Raw genomic sequence first — 12,362 nt, forward strand, 5'->3', positions numbered from 1 at the left:
AAATCGTGTGCCCTGCAAGGCAGCAGATGAGCAGGGCAGGGTGAGCTCTGTGCTGAGGTTTGATTGTGCTCCTGACACTCTGCAGCGTCTGGCAGACGCCAGAGGATAATAAAGGCCAAGGTTCCCAGGGGTCCCTGCAGCCAACAAACATGTTTTATTAACTCCCCCAATGACCTCACCATGCAGGAACGTGGCTCTGATAATTTATAGAAACAATTTAATTGGACTTGATGTAATTTGGTTTTCCTTTGATTTCCCTGTGGCGCTAACCTTGCCCTTCCTCATTTCCTAGCTAAGATCATTAGGAACACTCACAAATCTCCTCTAGGAAAACCATTAGAATGCACAGCAACTGCCCTGCCACACAGAGCAGCCCAGAGAGAGCATCACATCACTGCTGACAGGGAGGCAGGAAGTTCCTCTGGGAGCTCTGCAGGGTTTTCTGAATTTTTATTAAGGTTCAGAGCCTTCCACTCCAACAAGGACAGGGCTTTAGGGGGCATCTGCCTGCAGCAGCAGCTCTGTTTTTCTTTATTCTTCAGGCTCCACAGGGATGGGTGAGGAGTGTTGAGGTTATCAGAGGTCCTGAATGAGCACTGGCTGCTCTGACAGCTCCACAAACTCATCAAACCCAAGCAGTGCCTGAAGGGGCCCTTCTGTGTGAGAGCAGATCTCCAAGAGATGCTGCAACATCCACTCTGCACCTCCTTGTTTCACTCCCAGCCCAGCCCTGCCCTCTCCCTTGGCTGAAGGGCAGGGCAACATCTGCAAGGGAGCATCTTCCCAGTCCCAGCCACTGGAATGTGTCACCACAACTTTATCTAAACATCCCCATCCTAGTGAAGCTGCACGCTGGCAGAAACACAGGAGAGGGCAGTGTGGAAGGGGCTAACAGTGGGCCTGTTAGCTAAAGGAGTGAGAAGAAGCTGAGAAGTAAGAAGAAACTGATAAAGAGCTCTCTCCAAGGCTGTAGCCAAGGAGACCGAGGGAAGAAAGATAGAAGAACTTTGCAGCTGGATGAAACATTTTTAGAAAGTTAATTAAGTCACTATAACTTCTCACCAATAGTATTATGTTGATTTATTGTGGCCAATAGTAAAGATAGAAGAAGGATAAACAATTGGAAAGTGTAGAAAAATCAGCCATATTCAATAATAAAGTGTTGCCAACTGAGACTGCTTGTGGTCTCTGCTTTATGTCGTGACTGCCTCGACAGGGCAGGAGCACTGAGTTACCAGGAGTTTGAAGGAGGAATCCCAAAAACACCAGCTGTACTGAAAATTTGGGGTTTTTTTCCAGCAGAATTGGCTGTTCCTACGTAACTGCTTCTCTTTTTTGCAGCGTTCCTGTTCTGTCTCATTGCAAAGAACAGAAACATTTTTCTCCAGAGCCCTGAATCCAGCTCAGAGCAGGAGCTCAGCTCTCCAAAGGCACTGTAATCTAACAGCAGTAGCATTTTGGCCACTGCAGCCAAGCCAGACCACAAGAGCTCTCTGGATCCCCAAGTTCAACTGCTTTTAGCACCAAGCCAGGATTTCTGAGTCTCTGCAGGCAAGAGAGCAGGATCAGCACAGGCTGCACTCACAGCTTGAAGCTAAGAGGCAGAAAAACTCCTTTTGCAGTAATTTCTGGGAGAGGTTGAGGGATGGGGCTGCAGGGAAGCGTTTTGCTCTGCTGGAATAATCATGAGCTGATGGCTGGAGGCTGGGAGACCACCTTGAACAATTTCAGAACAGATTCTTTAACTTCAGAACAGCCCCAAGGCTTTCCAGCAGCTTCCCCTTGCCTGGATGCTGTCAGTCATTGCAGAGAGCACAGAACCTCTGAAGGCAAACAGCAGCAAAGTGAAGTTTTTATAAAGAAAGAATAGAGAGAATTTTTGGAGCTGTTTTAATCAGGCTTTTGTTACCTCAGAAGTGACACCTGTTTCCAGAAGAGATGCAACCACATAAGCTGTCAGGGAGATCTTCCCATGGATCCCACCCTGGAAGGGCAAACAACACAAACACTGGATGAAAACTACAGAAAAAGACTCTGGGGAAAAAAAACCAGACTTTGAAGCAACCCAAAGGATGTGTTAGAACTGGAGGAGAAGCTGAAGCATCACCAAATTTCTTTTCCTTGCACACAAGGAGTACAAAATTTAGGAACCCAAGCCCACACTGGTTGGAGCAGCTGTCCCTGGCCTGAGGACACATTTAATGCAGGATTTTATAAGATTTCACACCTTGATTTCCACCCTCTGGGGACACCCCACAGGCACATTCTGATGGACCTTTCTGAGCTGAAATTCCCCTGTTCTCCCTGTAGCATCCCAGCCTTTCCAGTGCAAAATTCATGTTCAAACTGCATCACTTCATGCTCTGATAATAACTTTAAAATGTCTTTGCTGCAAGTTGATGCTGGGTGGTTTTTACCTGAATGTCCTTGTTTAGTATCCTGCCCATAGCAGGGAAAGAACCATCTTCCTTCTGGTGCTGGATGATCCAGTCCTTGGCAGCTGTGAGTTCTTTGGGGTCAATGAAAATAAACCCACGGGACTGAGCAAAGGACTTGAGGACAAAAGCTGTTAACCTGTAAAAATGAATTAATCATCTTTTCTGAAAAAACAAATTCAGATTAAAGTACCTGTAAGGACAAAATTATATTCTTAGGAAGCACAAATTGAAAAAAAATCTTTCTGGGAAACACTAAATATTGTTCTTAAAAGTTCATGGGACATAAAATCACCTGAACACTGTCCAGGCTTTGGGTAAGAAAAGGATTAAAGGTCAACAAAATAAATTGAAAAGTACAACTCAAAGGTGTATTTGTCATAATTATGGCACACTCTGAAATCTAGTTCTTTTTTATCCAAATTAATAAAGTTTTTAAGCTAAGAATCAATATTTTAAAATTAAGAATCAATATATTTCTCATAAGAAATCCAGATCCTTTCCTCAGGCCTGAAGCTGTGTTACACTTTATACAGAATTAAGACTTCAGAAAGCACCAGAAGTGTTTTTGGAATTCTAAACCTCTGACAACAAGTGTGAGCACTGGCCAGCTTGGGGGGATTGAGTCATTGCATTTACAAGCCCCTGAGGAATGGGAGGGTAGCAAACTCTGCTGCCTGGCAGGGGATTTTTGGAGTGTTGAGTAATTCTGTGTCACCACATTTCACATCCAGGGACTGGGAGATGCTGGGGCCGAGGTGGAAGCTCCCTGTGTTATAGATACATATTAGAATATTGGCTTTTTGCAAATATTGAAATGGATTTTATATGTGTGGTGTTAAATGACTTTGTTACAAAGATGTAGTTTTTATTTCTGTTGTTAATTAAGTTTAGACATAGGAGTAAAATAGCTTATATAAATATGCTTATGTTAAAATGCCTGCATGGCATTTTAACATAAGCATATTTATATAAGCTCTTTATGGGATAAGATCCAATAAAAATATAAGATAAGATAAAATAAATAAAAATATAAGATCCAATAATAATATAAATGAAGACACCTGCTACAGAAATGCCAATTATCAACACTCACTGACTGAAGGCAGTGAAGAGCAAAGCCCAAAACTAAAAATGATAATAAAAAAAAGACTAAAACCACAACCAAGGAATTCACATACTCTAAACAAGTAGAACCAATGAGGAGCCATGTTAAACAATTCATAGAATATGTAAACTAGCTTAGAGAAAAAGTTTATGAATCTACAGCAAACTGATGTCCTAGAAAATGTATTTAAGGATTTTTTCCAAAGATCACAGTGCACAAATCCAAAGATCACAAAGTGCACAAACCCATCCTGCTGGTACAAGGTACAAGGATGCCTTTGAGGGGTTTTGAGTTGGTTTTGAGTTGGTTTTTTACCTGACAGAAGCCTCTGCCACATTTCCCTGCTTCAGATAAAACCCCCTTCCCTAATGGAATCAGGTGCTTAATTATCCCTTAATTGCTACTACAGTTGCAGATATGGTCCTTAACTACAGCTTTGTGCCTGAAACCTGGACTAATTAGCAGATTTAACTCTCTTTTAGCTGCTCCTGGGTCCTGAATCACCTATAACACATCAGAGCAGCACTGAACAGCAATTCCAGAGCCACTAAATATTATTGCATCATTTCTACTCTCCACTGTGTGTGATACAGAAGCTGGAAAATGACTCCTCTTCCCCAGCCCAGCGCATTTTTCCTGTTCAGCAAACACTTAGAACGTTTCCACCTCGGTTTTAACTCAGTTTGAAGCAGTTTGAGCTCAGTTTTGAAGAGCCACTCACCACATGCTCCCCGAGGAGTCCCTCTCCCCAAAAGCACTGTAGGAGCCATCCTGCCTCTTGTAGGTCAGCTGGCGTTGGTAGCCTGGAAGGAATTGGGGAAAAGAAAAGAAATTGGAAAGAACTGGCGAGTCCAAAACCTCCTCACACAGAGAAAAATGAGTGTTTGAAGTGAATGAAGACTCAGAACATCTGGAACATGTGTAAGGGATTCTGCTGCCCGAGGCAGCTTCTTATTCTGCTGTGAGTGAGAGCCAGCTCTGTGTGCACTTCGTCCAGAAATCTGCTCAGGGTAACATCTGGGACACTGCAAATGCTAAAAGTCTGACACTTCTCTGAAGAAAAAGCATTATCAAAAGGTTTTTACTTAATCACACAGCCACTCTCCTTCCTTTTGACTTCCATTTACAAATGAAAAGGTTCTGCCTGTGACATTGCAGCTGGATTTTGACTTTTCCCAAAGCTGTTGCTTGGAACAGCTTTAGGTAACATAAAAACAACAGCTGTGACCTCAATGCAAGTGAACACCTCCAGCTGCAGGGGCTGCCCCAGGGCTTGCTTCAGACATCATTATTAACATTATAATAATTAGGTGAATAATTAAGGTGAATGCTGAAGATAAGAACTCCCTCCTGGAATGTCTTCTGAGGCTGAAAATGAAAATAAAAAAATTGCTCTTTCTGCTAGGAAAATGATTTGTTTATCAGACCTGTTTGTCTACAGCCATGCTCATCCCAAGAAATGAATTGTATAAAATGTATATTGGGTATCCATCCAGTTTTCCCCTGTTCACCTGCTTTTTGGGGGGTTTTTTTAGTGGGAAAGTAGAAAAAATACTGACTGTTTTAGCCCAGGCCACTTCAAAAGAAGAGGGAATACTTGGGAATTATTGGTATTTATTATCAGCACTTTCCATGATGGATGCTTGAGGGATGAAGAAGTTTTCTGGCTTGGTAAATCACAAAAGCAATTCTAGAGTGAGCATTTCCCATCTAAACCTTACACTTGGCAGGGCTGCAGGGAACACAGAAGGGTTTAAAACCCTCGGGAGTTTCTTCTGTAAGGGTTAATTAGCAAACAGGGTTTGGAGCCAAAAACCTGGAAGGTTTGCAGATTCATAAAAAGAAACAAAAGCAAATGTGATGTTGCAAAGGAAACACTGACTCAGGCCATTAACAAATTCCCTTTGCCTCTCTGCTCCCAGCAAGCCCAGAAAATTACAAGTGAAATACTGGAGCCAGGCAGAGGAAGCAGAGCTGGGCTTTTGCTGCTGAACACAAGAAATATCTCACATATCAAATGTTATATTGATATTTTCAGAGGAGAACCACCTAACCCTGTCACCTCTGATTTCATGACATGACTATTGTCTGACTCATACACAAGAGAGCTTTGTCCCTTTGGGCCACTCTGGTTGTTAATGATCTCTGAATTCTTACTTGTCCTGAGAATTGCACTTAGTTATAAAACTATTTTGCATGTGGCTCTTCCCAAAACAAATGCTGAGAAAAACAGTGCAAAAAAAATTAAAACAAAGGAAAAAATGAAAACAAAAAAAGTTGTTTTGAGTTGCTTGGTAAAGTAGGACAGGACACAGAAAGGACAGATAACCTAGAGCCATGTGATGAAGGATTTTAACTACTTTGGATACTAAATTTTGATTTTTGGTATACTGTTACTAAGAAAATACTGTTTAAAAAGAAGTCCAGAAAAGAGCCATAACTCTAGTGTCTAAAGGTTTGAAAAGATAATTTATGAATAAGGCAAAACCCCCTAAATATACAGATTTTCACTAAATTTAATTTTGTTTTACTTTCTAAAATGTTTAAACATAGAAATCAGCTAAGGAAAAAAAAAGAAATCAATAAACATCTGAACTAGGAGCTACTGAAGGGAAACAGAGATTATATATCAGAGGAAAAACATCTTGCCATCAAAATCTGTCAGGCTGTGAGATCATCCTGCAAGAAATTACGAATCCTCATCACTTGGGCTATTCTTGATAAGAAAAAGTGACATGTAAAGCAAAACTATGAACTCAAAGCCTTTTCTCCACCTGTGAATTCAAAATTTAATTGTGATGAGTTACCTTGAAGGAGGTAATCTGTAGCTTCAACCTCCACCTCGTGGCTGAGCTGCTTGGTTTTCTGCAGGTATTTCAGGACAAAGACATTGGGAGCAAAGTGGATCATGTTCTGCTCCCCACAGCCAAAGGGCAACCTCAGCAGGTTGTCCAGGTTGTTCAGGGTAGGACCCATCACATCTCCTGATGAGAAAGAGGGGAATTGCTCAGGATCAGGAGATTTAAGGTTTTCTTTCGGTGTTTTGTGGTTATGCCCCTCCTCACTGCACTAATAGCTCCTGGCTACCCCAAATCAGCTTAAATCAACTGTGAAAAATGGGAAGTCCTTCAGCTGTTAAGTCCCAGCCCTTCAATCTCTTGTTGGATTAAAGAAATTCCACATTTCAGCCTCTGATTATCCATGACTTCCCAGTTTAGAGCAGTTTAGAACTCAGCACAATTTGTGATGAGGATGACAATGACATAAACACCACGAGCAGTAACAGACAGTGCCCCTGCCAAGCCCCTCACTGCCACCAATTTCAAGCCACTGTCAACCCAAACAGGCTTCAAACAAGTGCCAAAAAACCCCCAAGGAATGATCTGCCCCAAAATTAAGCTGCAATAAACCTTTTAAAGTGCCTGTGACTATTTTATCTGCTGTGCATTACTCAAGAACTGGTCAGAAGTAACAGCTGGAGCATCTGTTGACATTTGGGAAGGGGTACCTAAGTGATACCTCCTGATTATTGATACCTATTATTGAAGCCGTAGCTCTTTCTGATCCTGGAATTATGTTGTGGGGAACTCCAAGAGTAAATGCTTCATTGTGATTTTCATCAGTCTCTTCTTTTCTCCAAATTTTAAACTCTCCCATTGACCCCCAGCCTGTGGAAAAGCCAATGTACTTCACCTCAAGCTGTTTGGGGACTGTCCACTCCACAATTATAGATTCGTTTAGCACCCGAGTACCGTGGCCAACCTGAAAGGGACAAGAGACCATGGAGTTCCAAGAGCTCCACACAGGTGGAGTCACCGTGCCTGGGGTGCTGGGACACCTCCCAGCCCAGCTGTGCCCTGCAGGTGCAGCAATACCTCTCTCCTTCCCACCCACAAAACAATCTAGGGGAGAAATCAATGAGAAATCAATGAGAAATCAATGAGAAATCAATGAGAAATCAATGAGAAATCAATGAGAAATCAATGAGAAATCCACGGGCTTGGCCTGCAAGGTTTCATCAGTGAAAACGTTGAGGACTTGTGGAAGAGGTGTTAGAACAACTTCTGTGAGCCAGAGAGAAGTCTGAGAAGAGGATCCATGTTTGCCCCTAAAAGAATTTTCTCCCAAGGTCATTGACATAGAAACCAAGAAAGAAAGAAGGAGAAATCAGAGAAACCTGCAACTATTCCAATAAACACGTTGTTTGTCCTTCCTGACCAATGAGTAAAGTGTAAACTTATGAGCTTTGTAAGAAGGTATAAAAAGCGTGCATGCTAGAATAAAACCAGTTTGAAGCCTTCTGAAAATGGCAACAAGACAATATGGCAAATAAGACAATGGCAAAAAAACAAAACACTGCAGTGACCGTGTTCACAGGGGTCTGAGGATGAGGGAAGAGATGAGGATCTGACTCCATGTTTCAGAAGGCTTGATTTATTATTTTATGATATATATTATATTAAAACTATACTAAAAGCATAGAAGAAAGGATTTCATCAGAAGGCTGGCTAAGAATAGAAAAGGAAAGAATGATAACAAAAGCTTGTGGCTGGGACAGAGAGTCTGAGCCAGCTGGGCTGTGATTGGCCATTAATTAGAAACAACTGAATGAGACCAATCCCAGATGCACCTGTTGCATTCCACAGCAGCAGATAACCATTGTTTGCATTTTGTTCCTGAGGCCTCTCAGCTTCTCAGGAGAAAAAATCCCAAGGAAAGGATTTTCCATAAAATATCATAGCTACACATTGCTTTGCATTGTCTCCACCTCAGCCAGGACTGATGGCCTGAGAACATATTGGTGGCAAAAGCAGATTTGTTGTGATCACAACAGCCTGACCAGGGCTTCAGAGGGAAAAGGCAACAGGAATGGAGCTCAAGGAAAAACTGCTCTGTGTGTGCCCAAACTCAGCTCACACAGAGAAGAGCCTCCCAGAAGAACGCAGTACCTGGATAACTCCATTTTTCCAGCTGATCCAGAAGCTGCGGAATTCATCCCAGGAGAGGATGCCAGGCGTGTCCCTGCTGGCCACTGGCTCTCCCATTTTGCTGGTGGAAATCCAGGTTCTGGAGTTCTGCTGTCCCCCGATGACGATCTCGGCCATCTCGGCCATGTCGTGGGGGCCCGAGGACAGGGCCAGGTGAGCATCATTGTGAGCCTTCACTGCCAGCTCAAAGTGCCTCATCTGGGCTGGCTTCTGCAGGTACTGGTACTCGTATTTGTTAGGTGTGGAAATGTGGATTTTCTCTAGTCAGAAAAACAAGGGGACGTTGTAAGAATTGGAGCTCAGCTTAGAGCTGATAACTGAAATTCAAACGGAGCTTTGCTCAGCACATGGTTTTATTCCAGCTTCCTTTGAAGTATTGATGTTGGGAAGGATGAAAGTTTGACAAGAAAGTCTCACAGATTTGTGTGTTTGGCAGAAAGATTTTTAAATGTAGAGTCTGATGAAGGAATAGAGATGGAAGCAAGTTTTGATAGAGAAGAAAAGAACTGCTGAGCCAGCCTCACTGGCTAACCAAGGAGGCAAAGGGTGTGTGAGTTAGAAGGGGTTTTTATGGCTTAGAACAAAGGATAAACCCACCCCAAACTAACACCCCCTTTGCCTCCTTGGTTATCCAGTGAGGCTGGCTCAGCAATTCTTTTCTTCTCTATCAAAATTTGCTTCCATCTCTATTCCTTCATCAGACTCTACATTTAAAAATCTTTCTGCCAAGCACACGTATCTGTGAGACTTCCTTGTCAAACTTTCATCCTTCCCAAGCTCTCCCCCGTTCTGATGAACAACATATTAAAATGCACATGGTTGTTTCTTCTCATCTTTTATTTTTACCCCCTTCAAGGCAGAAAATGCTTCAAACTGCTCAGCTGAATTTCTTATGAGCTCAGCAAGTGATTTTTCAGTTCTAATCTAGTGGTCAAAAGCATCTCTGTTCAGCTACTGGAGCCAGCTCTGAGCTATCCAAATCTCTGGCAGAAAGGACAGACTGATTCCAGAACTGAATCTTAAAGCACCAGCTGAAAATAAAGTACAGTCCCAGTTACTGTCCACAGTGCTGAATACTGAAACTGTTCCATAAAGTAAAGGAATTTAATGGCCATTTCCAGAAATCACTTGGGCAGTTAGAGCAAATTCATAATTAGCCAGCCAGGTAAGAAAGAGTCTTTATTTACAAGTTCTTCCTACAGACCAGAACTCATCAATCACAGAGAAATGGAAACAAAGATTTTTTTAATTTTTTTTTTTTAAAGAAACCAAATGCTTCTTTTTAAAACAGATTCAAATAAACTGAATATCTCATTCAAATCATGAACTTACCATTTGGGCAGAAGAACACACTGTAGGTGTATTCTCTGGACAGTCCCTCTGGCTAGAGAAAGACAGAAATCCATGCATAAACCACAGGGCTTGGATTAGCAGGAACAGATCCCAGTTTGACTTGGAAAACACAGAAATGATTTTTGCTGCTGGGCAGTGGTTTTATATCCTTTATAGAAAAGCGATGGCACTGTGTTCTGTTAGAGCAGTGCCAGAGAACTTCCCCTTTTATCATATGTCTAAGATTAACAGGGAAAGCTTATCCCATAAAACACCCACTGCTTTTCCTCCTGAACAGTGTTGAAGATTCACCAGAGCAGCTCCAATGGGCTCTTTCTGTACAAATACCACTAAATCTGATTATTTCCAATCTCCTGACACACCATAAAATCACCTTGAGGGCGAATCGCCTTGAGGATCTTTATAAACCTACTCAGGTTTGATTTCACAGTTTCCCAGGCATTTTTTTTCCTGAATTGGTGTTTTCTCACCTCAATAATGACACTGCTACGAACATAATCCACCCCCACAGGGCTCCTTTTGTCCAGGTAGGAGTCCTCTGAGTGTTTGCCATTCTTCAGGCTCTGCATCCCCTCCTGGCAGCAGTTGGTCCCACCATAGGCAAAAGCTTTTGCTAAGAAGCAGAAGGGAAAAGCAGCAGAGATTTTGAGATATAAACATCTCCAGAAGTTAAAGAGATCCAAATTAATTAGAAGCAGCTGATTAACAAGGGCTGTAATTACCTCTCTCATATTCCCTTTATCCATATTTGAGTGATCACATCTAAAATTAGGCAATACTTGAACAATCATGGGGCAACAGAGAAACTCTTCCCTAATTTTTGGTTTCTAGTTTTCACTGGGATTATTTGCACAGAATTTGTTGTTATACTCTTGTTTAAAAATTTCCAGTGATCTCTTTGGGGAAATGAAACAGGCCCAACCTTAATATCAAAACAAAAACCAAAAAATTACTAGAGAATGTCCTGCTGTTTGTTTGTACATTCTGTGCATCACAGGCAGGGGATTTGTTCCTACAACAAATGAGGCTGAAAAGCCAAGCTGGCAGCAAGTGGAACGAATGAACTGGGGCAATAGGAAAATCAGAATTTTCTCCTGAGAGAGGAAGAAGTAGAAGTAGTAGAAGAAGAAGTAGAAGTAGTAGAAGAAGAAGTAGAAGTAGTAGAAGAAGAAGTAGAAGTAGTAGAAGAAGTAGAAGTAGAAGAAGTAGAAGAAGAAGTAGAAGAAGAAGTAGAAGAAGAAGTAGAAGAAGAAGTAGAAGAAGAAGTAGAAGAAGAAGTAGTAGAAGAAGTAGTAGAAGAAGTAGTAGAAGAAGTAGAAGTAGAAGAAGTAGTAGAAGAAGTAGTAGAAGAAGTAGTAGAAGAAGTAGTAGAAGAAGTAGTAGAAGAAGTAGTAGAAGAAGTAGAAGAAGAAGAAGTAGAAGAAGTAGAAGAAGTAGAAGAAGTAGAAGTAGAAGAAGTAGAAGTAGAAGAAGTAGAAGAAGAAAGAAGAAAGAAAGAAGAAAGAAAGAAGAAAGAAAGAAGAAAGAAGAAGAAAGAAGCAGCACTTTTAGGGCTGTTTTGAGTTGTGAGTACCAGTGATGTTGCTCAGGCCCAGCTCGTTGAAGGACAGGACGATGGAGGTGGGCTTGGCCTCCCCAGGGGCCACACATTTCTTCCTGGTCAGGTGGTGCTTCCCAGGGTGCCCCACAAACTTGATGCCTTTTGGGACAGAAATCTTCACGTGGACCTGCGAAAGATTTGGAAACGTCATTTATTGGAAATGATATCAGCCACAAAATCAAACTGAGCTATGCGAATGATGGGAAACCCAAAGAATTCTTCATAACAATCACAGAATGAAGGTTATTCATTCTTCAAGGTTTCCAGACGTGGATTTTACTGAGAGCAGTGCTTTCAGCTCAGCGATTCTACAAATATTTCTGGGAGCTGCTTCTGGAGCTGGGCAGATGGGGAGTGTGAGAAGAAAACATCAAGGAAAATGGAATTTTTGGGGAAAAAAAATCCTTCAAAATAAATTTTCTGGCAGGTTTTTGATGATGAAAGGAAGTTCTTTTTGGTTCAGCACAAGATTCCAAACTGGGGAACGCCTTTTCAAATGTCTTTTCCCTGCCTTTTTCAACCTTTGCTTTCCTGAAGTGCTGCAAGACACCTCAGCCTACCACAGGCGTTTCAAACCGAAACCAAACCAAGCGATGACATTTATCTGAGTTGAAAAAAAAGGAATATTTGTCTTCTCAGAGCATTTCTGTCAGCCTGACACCTTCTCTCCTGTGACAGGTAAATCACCCACCAGCTGTGCTGAGGAGCCAGAACTGAGGCAGGGCTGAGTGTGGAATTTGCAGAACACCCCAGCAAGGGAAGGGATGAGAATCTTGACTCCATGGTTCAGAAGGCTGATTGATTATTTTATGATATTTATTATATTAAAAGAAAATTATAGATTACAACTATACTAAAAGAACAGAAGAAAGGATTTT

The 12,362-nt window shown here is 41.8% G+C and overlaps 1 protein-coding gene across 1 annotated transcript in view; it reads right to left on the reverse strand.

Moving 5' to 3' along the window:
- The window catches only part of CPAMD8 (C3 and PZP like alpha-2-macroglobulin domain containing 8), a 71,167-nt gene that overhangs the window by 30,253 nt on the left and 28,552 nt on the right, over nucleotides 1-12,362 (reverse strand). Inside the window, exons 21-29 of the mRNA XM_054650375.2 lie at nucleotides 11,458-11,611; nucleotides 10,355-10,497; nucleotides 9,864-9,915; nucleotides 8,493-8,791; nucleotides 7,080-7,305; nucleotides 6,351-6,527; nucleotides 4,265-4,346; nucleotides 2,418-2,574; nucleotides 1,910-1,984 (exon numbers count right to left, since the gene is read on the reverse strand). Of these exons, the coding sequence (XP_054506350.2) occupies nucleotides 1,910-1,984; nucleotides 2,418-2,574; nucleotides 4,265-4,346; nucleotides 6,351-6,527; nucleotides 7,080-7,305; nucleotides 8,493-8,791; nucleotides 9,864-9,915; nucleotides 10,355-10,497; nucleotides 11,458-11,611 (1,365 nt within the window). The remainder of the gene's footprint in view (nucleotides 1-1,909; nucleotides 1,985-2,417; nucleotides 2,575-4,264; nucleotides 4,347-6,350; nucleotides 6,528-7,079; nucleotides 7,306-8,492; nucleotides 8,792-9,863; nucleotides 9,916-10,354; nucleotides 10,498-11,457; nucleotides 11,612-12,362) is intronic.

Source organism: Agelaius phoeniceus, chromosome 29 (genome assembly GCF_051311805.1).
Source record: "Agelaius phoeniceus isolate bAgePho1 chromosome 29, bAgePho1.hap1, whole genome shotgun sequence".
In the NCBI taxonomy this organism is placed as follows: Eukaryota; Metazoa; Chordata; class Aves; order Passeriformes; family Icteridae; genus Agelaius; species Agelaius phoeniceus.